The 13350-nt window shown below is 38.8% G+C and overlaps 2 protein-coding genes across 3 annotated transcripts in view; both read left to right on the top strand.

Annotated features, from left to right (window-relative positions):
- The window catches only part of lars1b (leucyl-tRNA synthetase 1b), a 28292-nt gene extending 16338 nt beyond the window's left edge, over positions 1-11954 (top strand). Inside the window, exons 26-34 of one of the 2 annotated variants that reach the window (XM_032532955.1) lie at positions 877-1017; positions 3523-3633; positions 4290-4400; positions 5239-5343; positions 6232-6327; positions 6615-6747; positions 6978-7205; positions 9724-9733; positions 11940-11954. In XM_032532955.1, the coding sequence (XP_032388846.1) occupies positions 877-1017; positions 3523-3633; positions 4290-4400; positions 5239-5343; positions 6232-6327; positions 6615-6747; positions 6978-7183 (903 nt within the window). In that variant the 3' untranslated portion in view covers positions 7184-7205; positions 9724-9733; positions 11940-11954. Of the gene's footprint in view, positions 1-876; positions 1018-3522; positions 3634-4289; positions 4401-5238; positions 5344-6231; positions 6328-6614; positions 6748-6977; positions 8111-9723; positions 9734-11939 lie in introns of those variants that run through there. The other variant, XM_032532954.1, reaches the window with a different exon arrangement.
- Positions 9724-13068, top strand: plac8l1 (PLAC8 like 1). Its single transcript, XM_032532961.1, has 4 exons — positions 9724-9793; positions 10566-10798; positions 11038-11174; positions 11456-13068. The coding sequence occupies exons 1-4, from the start codon at positions 9768-9770 to the stop codon at positions 11585-11587; spliced, it is 528 nt and encodes a 175-aa protein (XP_032388852.1). The 5' UTR covers positions 9724-9767; the 3' UTR covers positions 11588-13068.
- The last annotated feature ends 282 nt before the right edge of the window (positions 13069-13350 follow it).

Here is a 13350-nt window from a genome sequence, read left to right as displayed (position 1 = left end):
TAATATAAGTCCAAACTGTCTGCGAGCTTACTCTGTACTATACGGTGATTCCTCTACTGTGCAACAGTAAGTTGCGTGGTTATGACACAATCGTTAGCCTATTTTTACAAAAACATCTGCAACGGAGCAGTAACGGAGCGTTTTATACATTGTTGTGTTTCTGTACAATAATAAATATATAAACAACAGACAAAGAGTCTTTAAAAGCTTCAGATGTAAAGTTATTCACTGTCAAAGTGGTGCCAAAATGAGTGGCAGTCAGTGGAATGCTAATGGCAGGTGATGGCTTGGCAGTATCAAAATGGCGCCATGGAAGCTACGCTTACCCCCTTATTACTAACACACACATCCCTTCTGTTTGTGTGTCACATGTCCACCAGGAACCTGTCTTCACACTATGGGCCTCTCTTTCTCATCAGTATGAAAAGAATGTACTCACTGTTGCACACTCTCAACTGCTCCGAGAGCTGAAAATATTTTCAACACTTGAATTTATGAATATGAAAGAGTGCTGCCGCTCTGGAGATGTTTTTTACGGTTGTCGCTTAGCAACAACAAAAGCCCCACAACTAGTGTGTTTTTTTTCTCCAATAAGTGTTTGGCACTGCTAGCTAAAGAGCTACAGTAAGAGGCACTCAGTGTTCCACACATCAGTCTGGCATTCTGACACATAGTAAATATGGCATGTTCCTTGTTTTGTTATGAAGGTGGTGTGACCTGGCTGTGTAATTAGGATTCTAAAGCTCCAGTGGACCTCAAACTGTTGTGTTTTTGCTCTCAACACAAGACAGTTCTTGACACCAACATGCATTAACAAAAGTCTTTGCTCTTCACTCATCCACCATCTCTTCTTTCCTCTCTCTCTTTTCCTTACAGACTAGTTTGCTGATGAAGGCCTCGTGGCCTGTGGTGGGTCCAGTAGACGAGATTCTGATTCGCTCCTCTCAGTACCTGATGGAAACCGCACATGACCTCCGACTGAGACTCAAAGCATACATGCAGCCCCCTAAAAACAAAGTAAGAAATGTGTCTGTGTTGTTTCACATGCTTCATTGCCACTATTCTCCACTTCTGTAATGACATTTTAAAGTAATTCTGAAAATGAATATTGATTTCAGAATATATTGCTTTCTATTTTATAAAATCTTATCATTAGCACCTATCTCGAAGTGCATTACGTTTGGTTATTAAATCTGAGGTAGAGTTGAGTCTTTTCTCCCTCAGGTGTTGTTGAACTGTTTTATGGTTCTTTGATGAGGAGCACAATGAGGCAGAAAATTATAAAAAAACAGCGCAATAAGAAGAGGGAAAATATCGAGGCATGCCGAAAGTAGTTATTGTTGAATAGCATTTTCTCATCCAGAATCTTTACAATCTACAATATTAGCTGTTTAGAAACAATTACCAGATTGTTTTGTTTTTTGATAATTTAAAAGATAGATAGATAGATAGATAGATTGATTGATTTACCATGTTACTGATTGTCATACATTTACCATAGATTATGTTTTGAACTAAAAAATGAGGTCTACTTGAATCCTGCTCTAAGTTTATAGGAATTTAGTTTTTGTGATTTTTGGATTACATGGATACAATTGATGTGGCTGTCCCTTTAAATGCACTTGAAGACTTAAGTCTGTGTTGTGTTAAGAGTAGGCTAATAAGTGTTTGGTAACGGTTTGACACTTCAATAAGTGGCTGTAGGCAGCTGGGAGAAAGGCAAAAAAGTATTGACAAGATTTGAGACAGACAATATTTAATGTTTCGCTGTAAATGTTTTGTTGCCATGGTGGCAAGATGAGGTAAAAGATGACAGAGAAAGACGGAAGAGTCTGGATGGCACCATCAGAGGACATAATTTTACTTTTTAATTTTTTAATTTGATGCATAGGGTTTTGTGAATGTCCTATTAGAATTAATTGATAAAAATAATCTTCCTTCACCAACACAATACAGTGTACCCCCTCAGTAACATGAATGACACCGAAAAACATTTGTTTTCTGCAACAGCATGGTAAAGGTTGAATGAATTGCTACTGTAAATGTAATGTCATGTTTTTTCTTTGCACTGTATGTCCATTGAGCAGCTTTATCTATTTTTGATAATGTTTAATTTGTAGTAATACACTGTCACATCAAGACTCATTTGTGGGAACACACTGTATATAGGCATGCATAGAGTGCAGGAAGAGAGTAGTCTTGACAGCTGTCACATTTTATAAGTTCACGGATTGCCTGTATTGTAGAAGACCATACACACACACACATACACACACACTTGCTTTATCACCTTTTATTTTTACAGTCAAGTCATTAAGAACAGGTTCTTATTTACAATGGCAGCCTGACAAGTGACAAAGCCACTTAGAGGAAGGGAAGAAGGCTAGGAAATAAAGAACATTAGACATACACACAGTTTGAAATTTCATAAAATACAATTAAAATACAACCCCGACAGCAGTCAACACGTATGAGAGTGCATGGGTAAATTAGAAAAGCATAAACCATACAAGTGTTTAGCTGGGAAATTATATGGAAAAGCAACTGCATATGTTGGTAAACAAGGATGAGATGGCGTTTTTCAAAGATAAAATGAAAATTAGTTTGTCCAGTTTAGGAATCTTTTGCAGAGCATTCCATTGGCGAGCGGCAGCAGATTAAAATTATGTGAAACCAGAGGCAGAGTTGGATTTACGAATGCTTAATTGTATACAAAGTGATGACCAGGTATTGAATGTGGCAGACTTTGGCTGCAGCAGGTGACGTAAGTAAGGTAGTGATCCGATCGACACCATAATCTAACATGGGAAGAATGGTCATTTGAAAGTTTGGCTGTAGGTGAAGGTGGAGCGTTTTCTGTAAAGGATGCTGAGTTTGGCCTTGCAGATTTGAGATGTGGATGGAGAATGAAAGTATTCAAATCATTGCATTGCAAACACATTGCATCTGGTGAGAGAGATAATTGGAAAACCAAACCAGTGAGTGATCAATGACACCAATGTCTGTATGAGTGGGGAGTTGAAAGCTTTGGCATGGTTAATGAATAAAACAGCATAGTGATGTTTGGCATATAACGCCGATGTAGTCTTGTTTAGTACCTTTTGTAGTAGTTCTTGTTGGTAACAACAAATATATCGTTCACTATATTGTCAGGGACAGTGGTACAGACCGGGATTTGTTTTTGAGTTTTCTTACCGTGTTGCAAAATTCGTTAGGATTGGCATCACAAAGTGTGAACTGCTCTTTAAAGTAGCCGGCATTGGCCTACCTCACTGCTTGTGTGGCGTGGTTCCTGATTTGGCGAAATTAAATTTCTGAGATTTGCGCCAGGCTGCATTTGTTAGCTAAAGCATAACTGCTAGATCACGTTTAATCCATAAACGGATGTTTCATGCGAAGCTTAATGTGTGGGGAATTTGTAAGTTATGTTGATTTCAGTCTTCTGTACCTGACTTTATGGATACATTAGATGAGTGCAAAATGCTTCTTTTTTTTATGCTGTTTTTTTCTTCTTTTCAACAGAAGGGTGACTCAAAGCCCCCAGCCAAGCCCTCCCACTGCACCATCTACGTTGCCAAGAGCTACCCTCCATGGCAGCACAGTGCCTTATCCCTGCTCGGCAAGCACTACAAAGTAAGAAACTAATACACAAAATTCATACACAGTGATAATGTTTTACATAATGCAAAAGCACGGGGTTCTATAGCGTAGTGATGGGCTGAAATACTTTCCTTATCTTGCAACCGCCGCAGCGCAAAGCCCGACGCAGTTGTCAATTTCTGCACCTGCGCCCATCTGTTCGCCCGTGGGCGTGCTGGTCTTAAAGGGAGGTGTGTTCAGGAGCATTTGTGGCGTATTTCTATTTCAAGATAGCGGAAAGTAATTGCGCCATTAACCAACAAAAACCTGGTCTAAAATCAATAACGCAGCATTGCATTGTTATTTTAACATCGCAATAGTAAAACGTTTGTGCGCGCTATGCTTGCAGCAGCACACAGACATGCAAAAGATTAAAAATAAAAATATTACAATGTGAAATGGTATTGTGTATATTTATATATACACAATATTATTTATATATATATATATATATATATATATAAATTTCATGTAAATATATGATATATATGTAAATATATGTAAATTTCATAAACACATAAACCATGAATGTAAGGCTTAATTGATCAAGTCATGTGCATTGTTTAAATGTTGTGCAGTTACCCAGTAAATCTCTCAGACTGCGTTTGTGTGTGTTTGTATGTGTGTGTTGTCTTTTTTTCTCTGTCCAGAGTAACAATGGGACCCTTCCAGACAACAAAGTGATAGCAAGCGAGTTGGGAGCCCTGCCTGAACTGAAGAAATACATGAAGAGAGTCATGCCCTTTGTAGCCATGATCAAGGTAAACTCTAACACGGGCAATAAATCAATGCATAATTGTCATTTTAATAAGATTAAAAAAAAAAAACTATACATATTGAATTTATTAATGCCACCATTCTACACATATTTGCCCTCATAGTTCTTTGTGCGTTGTATTTTTTTTGTGTGTGTTTGTTCAAGGTATTTTGTTTACCGCCTAAGAAGCTGTTCATTCAACTAGTCCATAAAGTGGCTTATCTTTTGTTGCGTGCACAGCTTTGCTTCTGATTGGTTCAGTCTACCCCGGTTATTCTGTTAAAAGATTGCAGTCTGCATCTTCAAAAGCTATCTTTTGTATTTTTTTTTATTCATCTTTGTGTTGGATATTGTCAAAATTGTAGCCAAAACAGAACAAAAGTGTTACATAAAAATTCCAAAGAAATGTCTTGAATACTTTAATTGATTGAAAGACTACAAAAGACGCTTTTTACAGGCTGTCTCAACTTGTTGCCAAGGTCTTTTTCACCCCATCAACCGCTTGGCTGCACAGCCATATGTCTTTGTCCAAAATTCTTATTCTCACCTTTCACATTTTGGAAGGAATAACCACTTTTTACCTCAACAATCTCATGGTGGCAACATTAGCATTACAGTTAACTTTCTACATAATGCTGAAAATAAACTAAAACCTTATTTCTTCAATAGTTAAATTAAATTATATTTCTTTTCATATTCTTCTGCTGCTTCTTTTTTTATTTGTATTTAGAATTTTTACATGCTAACTTCCTGTTTATTCCTCAGTAGAGTTCATGTCCATCCTTCATGCTTGTATTGTATAACTGCTTCTGACTACTTGAGTTCTGCTTTGTGTTCTGCAGGAGAGCCTGGAGAAGAATGGGCCCAGGGTCTTGGATCTGGAGCTGGAGTTTGATGAGCGGGCAGTTGTGATGGAAAATCTGGTGTACTTAACCAATTCTCTAGAGGTATGTTTTGTGATCCAACGCTCCTAAAATCAGACATGGTTTTTCAGGATGCCCCCACCAAGAAAGGTGTCTGTCCCAGCCGGAAAGAAAACCCTGTCGTGTCTACGTTTTTGTGAGACCAGAGTAAAATAAAAATAAAAACTAGCAATCTTATACTAAATTTGCTGAGGTTAGACAACAACCCCCAACAGCAAAAAACATTTCAGCTTTAGTAGTATATTATAATTCAGTATCTTCTTAAATGTGAGCAATAAACAGAACAGGTTCACTTGACTACGATTTGTTTGTCTTGACAATGTTGAGCTGTAGCATGCAGTTGTAGCATTTCGGTTTCCTCAAAAACACCTCAGCTTTAAAGCAGAGTTTTGCCACTTCTGCAAAAGTCAGTTGAGACAATCCTGAGCCCAGCTGTCAGTCATGAAAGCCCTTAATACTTTTGTCTGCACAGAAGCTTAGCCTAGTCGAAAACTAATACCCAAGTCCCCCGAGAGTTTTGAGAAACTAGCACAGATTTAACCGCAGAAGGAAAACTGTACATAATCTACATCAAAATATACCCGGACTCCAATTCCCATGTTTTGGATAGATTATCACTAAAGATAGGCTAATTTGAATGGGGTTCAACTGATATGAATGATACCTTCACCTTAAATCTGTTTTTTGAGAAACAGACACTGCATGCAAGGGTAGTCAGCAGAGAAGTGGTTTATGCTGAACGTTTTCTTACTTGTTGTGACTGATTAGCGTAAAGCCAGATGTTACGTCTCTGATCTCCGCAGGAGCCTGGTTAACACCATCCGCATTTGCCAGTGCGCATACCAAACACAACTGTATACACACTATCTGGACTGAGCTGCTGATAATCATTCTTTATCACATCCTCTACAGTTGGAAAAAATTGATGTCTTGTTTGCATCTGAGGCTGACGAAAAAGTGAAGGAAGACTGTTGCCCAGGAAAACCATTCAGTGTTTTCAGATCAGAGGTAAATGCATTTGGCTGTGTGTTGGCTGCTGTGTGAGAAGACAGGTGTACACTTTTTTTTTCACTTATTTAGCTTTTCAGCATTTACGCATTTTTTGTTTTGTTTTTCTCATTCATAATGTGTTCATGTTTTTATGCGTTTGTCTCTTTAGGTGTTTTTTCTTTTTATCTGTGTACATCCCATCTGTAGTGTTTGTGTGTCACTTATGAAGAAAATGTCTGTCTGGGCACTCAAATCAAGTTAAATTGTGTGTTTGAGCGTTTCGTGTCGTGCATTTGCTTCCTCAGCCTGGAGTGTGTGTGACCCTGGTCAACCCTCAGCCATTCAATGGCCAGTTTTCTACAAAGGTTGACATTCGACAGGGGGACAGCGGAGACAGCGTCATCCGTAGGCTAGCCAAGGTCAACAGACTCATTAAAGGTTAGTAAGATAAAAGGATATACAGCAGAAATTCATAAACAATGGTTAAAATATGCCTTTTACTATACATAAATAAATGTTATAATCTAAAGAGGAGGAACATATATACAAATGCAGGTATAGGATCTGAACCATTGGGTCAAAGTTTATATAAGAGTGTGCTTCCTCTCCTCTCCTCTCCTCTCCTCTCCTCTCCTCTCCTCTGACCCTGTCGGCCTCCCCTCAACCAGATCTGTCCAGAGTCAAGTTGATGAGGTACGAGGACCCTGTGCTGGGGCCTCGCCGGGTGCCTGTCTTGGGACATGAGGAACAGGGCAAACTGCCCATCTCCAACAAATCTGTGTTCAACATCAATCTTGAGGAGAAGCGGGTCACTGTGGCAGACAACGGCCTCACTGTGGACATTGGGGACTCTCTGGTTTATCTGGTTCATTAGAGTAACATTTACTCTTTCTCTCTCTCACACACACACAGACACATGTGGGCACATTCAGCAGGGAGTTATTTGTGAAAGGTTTGAACGCATCATGAAATGTTTTGACTCAAAGCCGTAGAACACTGAGTCAAGCATATTTGTTTTTATAATTCATCTTTCTGTACTGCACCATTTGCTACTGCACATGGTGTTAAATTTGGCAGATACACAAGTTCTTATTGTTTTGCACCTTTTCACTGCTGAATGCAACCTAAGGAAATATATTAAACTCATTGGACATTACAGGTTGTCTTCTATTCTCCTTTTCAAAAAACAAAAATATAGTTAGCATAAATATATAGCGCAGAACAGAGATGGTTCAGGTCTTTATACTTCAATCTCACTAAGTCAATTCTATGGGACTATTGGGTCTTTGGTACTTAGATTAAGTTCTTTATTGGTGTTAAAAATGCAATTCTGAAAATATCATGAACATTCCCTTAAGGGTTTAATATTGGAGAATAACAGAATATGTATTCTGTTCTGTCTTTTTATCGTCTAAATTTAAGATCATAATTTTCTCTATGGGACACGTTTTTCCTGTATAATGTCATGCACAATAAATCAACAATCTGTATTATTAAGCTTTTCAATAAAGTTTTTGTTCTGGCTGCGAGCAAACATTTACCACCATGTCCTATTTTGTCACTGGCCAACTACTTATTTTATGTTACAACATTGTGAGACTGCCCTTGAATCCTCTACATGCCTGTTGTTTTCATATAGATGGTAATGTGTCTGCTGTGTTGTTTTATACATTGAAGGTGAGGCATATCATTCCCTCATGTTTTGTAAGCCTGTCAGACAGCTTTCCTATTTTCTAGCAGCGGATGGTGCTTGTCTGACTTGTGCTCTTCAGAGAAATAATAAAACATATGATTGATTCAGCATCCTTGTATATGGTTTCTCGCTATCCTCTCCGTGTGGTTTTATTTTTTCTAAGGACATAAGACAATTGTAACCACAAGAATAAGACGTGTGTCATGGTTTTAGAAGAGCCATTGGATCTTTGCCATTGCAAAACCGAAGTTGCCTGGCAACTGGTCCCGGTCAAGAAATAAGCTATTTCTCACAATGTTTAGCTTTATTTTTAGTTTAATGAAAAAGATTAAACTAAATATTGTAAACTGACATGGTACATGAAAAAAGCTTCCTTGTTGGAAGTCAATTTAAAAGTATGTTAATCCAGTCTGCATGCTTCAGTATGGTTTGATCGCATACTGCACAAATGGGACTACCTGTATATTTTAAAGTGATGGTTCATGACTATAAGTTTGACTATACATATATGTTTTAATTCTAACACAAAATAGACTTTGCATTCATATCTCCGCTTGAGTTGACCAATTGGCAGAGCCAAACTTTTACAGGGGTTTGGCTCTGCCAGTTGGTCTGTGGTTTTTTGCTTCAATGGGCTTTTGGGAGAACGACTTTGCATTCAGGGACTACTACTAGTCAAACAACTGGCAGAAATAAAATGCAATTTGGCCACATTTTCAGAGAGGCATTCATTTTTAACTCAAATATCATATACACCTGTAATCCTTTTTGATATGACTTTCTGTGATACGTACACTAAGAATTAATGTCCCAATTTCATCATCCTTAGGAGCTAAATCCAGTAAAAAATCATCCGCTTTTCTCCTAATTTTAGGTTAAGAACCAATGTGCATGTGAGTAAACAGCCTGAGCGTCCAAACCCACGATGGTTTCATTACATGTCCTTCCACCACGTAAAGCTCCCCTCACTTCTCTCTTTCTGTTACTCTCACACACAAACACTATAAATCAGTTTAAATTTTAAGGTCATTGTCAGAGCACAGGAAATGCATACAATGCCCTATTAACATGAACCAGGTATTTCTTCTGAAACGCATCTTTCATTTCCCAGCTCTTCATTGTCTGAGTCTGTGCTTCTGCCTTAAGAGGCAAGTGTAACCGTATGTCTTTTTTAATACATCAGTTTAATAGAAACATCTAGAAACAAGGAATATCTTGGTCAAACAAACTGATGTTAAAATTGACTGAATGTTTTTTAATGTATATATCAATTTGACATACATGTGAAATACATTTATCTTTTCTCACATCTGTGCTGGGTGTAGTATATCTCTGTTCTGCTTTACTAGTAATTATGTAAAAATATGACTTTTTGGTTTAAACAAGATTTCAGCATGTTTAGACCTGTTTGTATGTTTGTGTATGCATACATTCACATGTGATTTTTTTATGCCAGACATTCATGTCCATGCACCCTGTTGTGTATCTGCCCTCTCTGCGTTTGATGTATTAGTGCTGGGGGGGGGGGGGGGGGGGGGGGGCGCAGGCGCAGTGAAGTCACAGACAGAAGACAACTACAAGACTTATCTCTGTTACACAGCTTCTGGCCGAGCCACCCGACTGCTGGTTTATCTGCTCCGACACACACCCTCTTACTGGGGAAGTGTCACTCCGCACCCCCCTCCACCTCCTCATTCCTGCTGACTCCTTGCTTACCCTCTCCTCTCTCGCCTCACCCCTCTCTAGATGCCAGGGGCTTCTAGTCATGGAGCAGACGACAGTCACAGACCAGTAAGTCGTTATATATTTTTTTTTGGTCCCTACCAGCATGGAATTGCAGCATGGAATTACAGCAAACAGCTCACTTATCTTATTCTGCTTTTTTTTGTTTCTGCTGTTTTCTCTTAATCTGTTTTCTCTTTTATGTCTCTAGGATACATGGTTATTAATCAGGAACATTTCTTAAATCTACTCTTCCTGCTAAATTTTTTACTTGGTTTTGCCTTCATTAAAATATGCAGTGATTAAAGTGTTGTTGAAGGCCTCAATCACTCAAAGGCATGAATAAATGCTGTATCAGTGGTAAGCTTGGGATACTAGTGTAATTGTAGTGGCGTGCTGCTAAAATGTCACAGGACAGCAGAGTAAAAACTTGCTCTTGAAAAATAAAATTAACCAAAATTCTGCTTACAGGAAAGCAAAAAAGAAGACTCAACTTATAATTTGAGACTCTTAAAACCTTATCGCTTTTAATAATATATTTTTAAAATTAATGAATGGTTGTTACATTACATTACAAGTGAAGATAATGACCTCTTCTGAAAAGTCCATGTTTTTTTAAATATTCCGTGTCCTCCTTGGCTGCTAGCAACTGCGTGAAGGCTTGTATCATGTGGATGTGCCGACATTTTTGTTGTCATTTCCTAGAATTCCTTATGGGGACGGCAGAAACTATGCACGCTAGCCTCAATATTAAGCTTACAGTTGAGTATCTGTTGGAGGCTTGACAAGCCGTGGTGAACTATCTATCTAAAGACGGATACGTGACAAAATCTAATTTCAGACCCAGGATGTCAGTCACCAAAGCCTCAGCATCAGCGTTTCAAGCGGGGGAAGTAAGGGGCTTCACCGCAGGAAATAAAGACGACTTGGGGTCAAAAAGTGTCCCTACAGTGACAGATACCGTACTCACACAGCCCGGCCTCGGCATCACCACGACAACCATCACCACCATCACACAGACGGGGGGAGACTGGAGCACTGGCCTGTTTGACATCTGCAGAGACAAGACTACATGTAACATGAAAACACAGACATAAACTGTATTCTCATAAGCGCAGGGTTCTGACACAGCAATCAGAACTGTACTCTTATCTTTTGTATGATGATTTTACCTCTTAAAAATGAAGAACCAGCAAAACATTTGTTTTTAGTTTAGCATTGCGTCTGACAAAAACATTTGTCACAAAAAACGTCTGTCACAAGCAAACGCACATCACTCACCCACGCCTATTGTGCTAACCCTGTGTTTGCAGGTGTCCTTGGGGCTATGGTGCCGTGCTGTTTGGACCTGAGTTTAGCTCACCAATATGGTGAGTGTCTGTGCATGCCTCTGCTGCCAGGATCCACTTTTGCCATGCGTGTTGGGATCAGGGAGCGATACAAGATTCGGGTGGGTGTGTGTTCTTGAGTGCAAAAACATATTGGTCTGTAGGAAGTGAAGATTTGCTGTAAGAACATCCTTGGACACACCAAAAGATGGACTTTACAAAATGTTTTTAGGGCTCCACCAAAACAAATTCACATTAACATTACTAAATGCACTCATAGGTTCACTTTAAATTGAGCAAGTGATTTTTTTTAATGTTTTCATGAACCTCATGGTTGTGCACGTGTGCTGCTTCTATATGTCTCTATATGTATGTGCGTGCCTGTCCGCATTTTTACCCACAGGGAAGTGTGTGTGAGGACTGGACCACAGTGTGTTGCTGTTACCCTCTAGCTGTATGTCAGATGATAAGAGAGATGAAGCTGAGGATGAAGACACAGACCTATCATGTCTCCACTGCCCTTGAATGCTCCTGAAAAAAACTCAAAACAGTCAATGAGGCCTGGCCTTTTACAATGAGACTTTTGAGGGTCCAACTGAGATTACCAGTGTACTGTATGTATAGCACAAAGAATCATTACCATAAGGTTTTAAATGCCCCTGGGGATGATAATGAATCAAGCCCCTACAACATTTGAAGAAGACTGGACAGACCTTTTTTTAAACAGCAAAAGAATCTAAAAGTCTGATTCAGTATGAGCTTAAATCTGCCTCTGTGGTGCTTGGATTGCTCAGTTGGTAGGGCGGGCAGGCATATATAGGGGTGTACTCCTCGATGCAGCGGGACCGGTGTTTGACTCTGACCTATGGCCCATTGCTGCATGTCATTCCCCCTCTCTCTCACCTTTCATTTCTTCAGCTTTTGCCTAAAGGCCTAAGCATTCCCAAAAAATATTCTTAAAAAAAACAACTGCCTCTGAGGTTTTAAGATTGTAACTGAAACCTAACCTTTAAATTGATGTTGGACTTCTATTTAGAGAAGGATTTTATGGATAAACTTGGTACCGATATTCTGCTTTTCTTGCAGAGTCGAGAACTCATCAGCTACATTTTGAGTTGGGAGAAAAGCAGGTGGCAAGACACGCTTTTTTGGTTTCAGTAGCTGTCACTGTCGGCACTAAACATCTGGTACAACTCTGTCAGAAACTTTCAAAAAACCAGCCAACTTTCTTTAATTTTAAATTTTGTTAACATGCACACAATTCATTATCATAACCCTATAAAGACAGTACTCCAACTTTTGAAAACTGAAGTTTTTTTGGCAATTTTGTTCAAGATACAGCCATAATTATAGTTATTAAACCCAGTTGAACATGTAGTGTAAAACCTTTCAACTAGTTTAAAGCAAAAAATCAAACTTTGATGTATTTTTATGAAAACCTCTGCAGCCACAATGTTATTGAGGTAAACGTTTGTTAATGCTTCTCAAAAACAATGAAAATTGTGATTTCAAAAACTCAGGAGTAAATTATAATTCTGAAAACAATGTGCTGTGGATATTCAATGTAGCTCACTGATAAAAAGTGAATTGGGTGAACCAACCCTTTAATTTAGTTTTGTATTCCAAAGGTCACTAGACAACATGTTCAGTGTCTCTCAGACATGAAGGGAATGAGGAAACTTAAAACTTTCTAGACCTTGAGGCACAAATTTATGAAATGGTGACATAACTCAACATTCGGCACAATATCTACAAATCAGACTAATACATCTAATTTTCAGTGTCACATTTTAAACTAAATCCATATAAAGCCAGAGAAGCACAGAAAAGCCTTGTCATTTGGTTTCTTAAGTAAACCTGGATGGTTTTATTTAATTCAGCGTGTGACACTCTATTTAGTATGCAGAACCGCTTGTCTGATTACCCAGCAAACAGGCTGCAGCATAGCTCCAATTACAGTCAGTCAGTTCAAGTACAGTTTGATGATAATAAAGCCCATTTCCATATTTCTGATATGCTTTTATCCTATCCTGTTCCTTAGTTCACCCCGGGCATCCAATAATTTTATTAATCCAGTCCTGATTGCTGTGGTTCCATGAACCCCAAATGCCAACCAGTGAGAACGGATGTGGAAAATGTTATTTCTGCACAAAGCAGATGGGTCCTCAAAGGGCAACTATGTAATTTGTTAACTCTCACTGATGTGATCCCCTACCTGGCAGCTGCTTCAAGATGAAATGGGGAAAGAGAGAAAATGGGTTTGTCAAGAGATGTGAATATACAACATCATCGTATTTT

The sequence above is a fragment of the Etheostoma spectabile genome, chromosome 13 (assembly GCF_008692095.1).
Source record: "Etheostoma spectabile isolate EspeVRDwgs_2016 chromosome 13, UIUC_Espe_1.0, whole genome shotgun sequence".
NCBI classification, from domain to species: Eukaryota; Metazoa; Chordata; class Actinopteri; order Perciformes; family Percidae; genus Etheostoma; species Etheostoma spectabile.
Note: the sequence above shows the minus strand (reverse complement) of the source record. Positions and strands in the feature narration are given on the sequence as shown.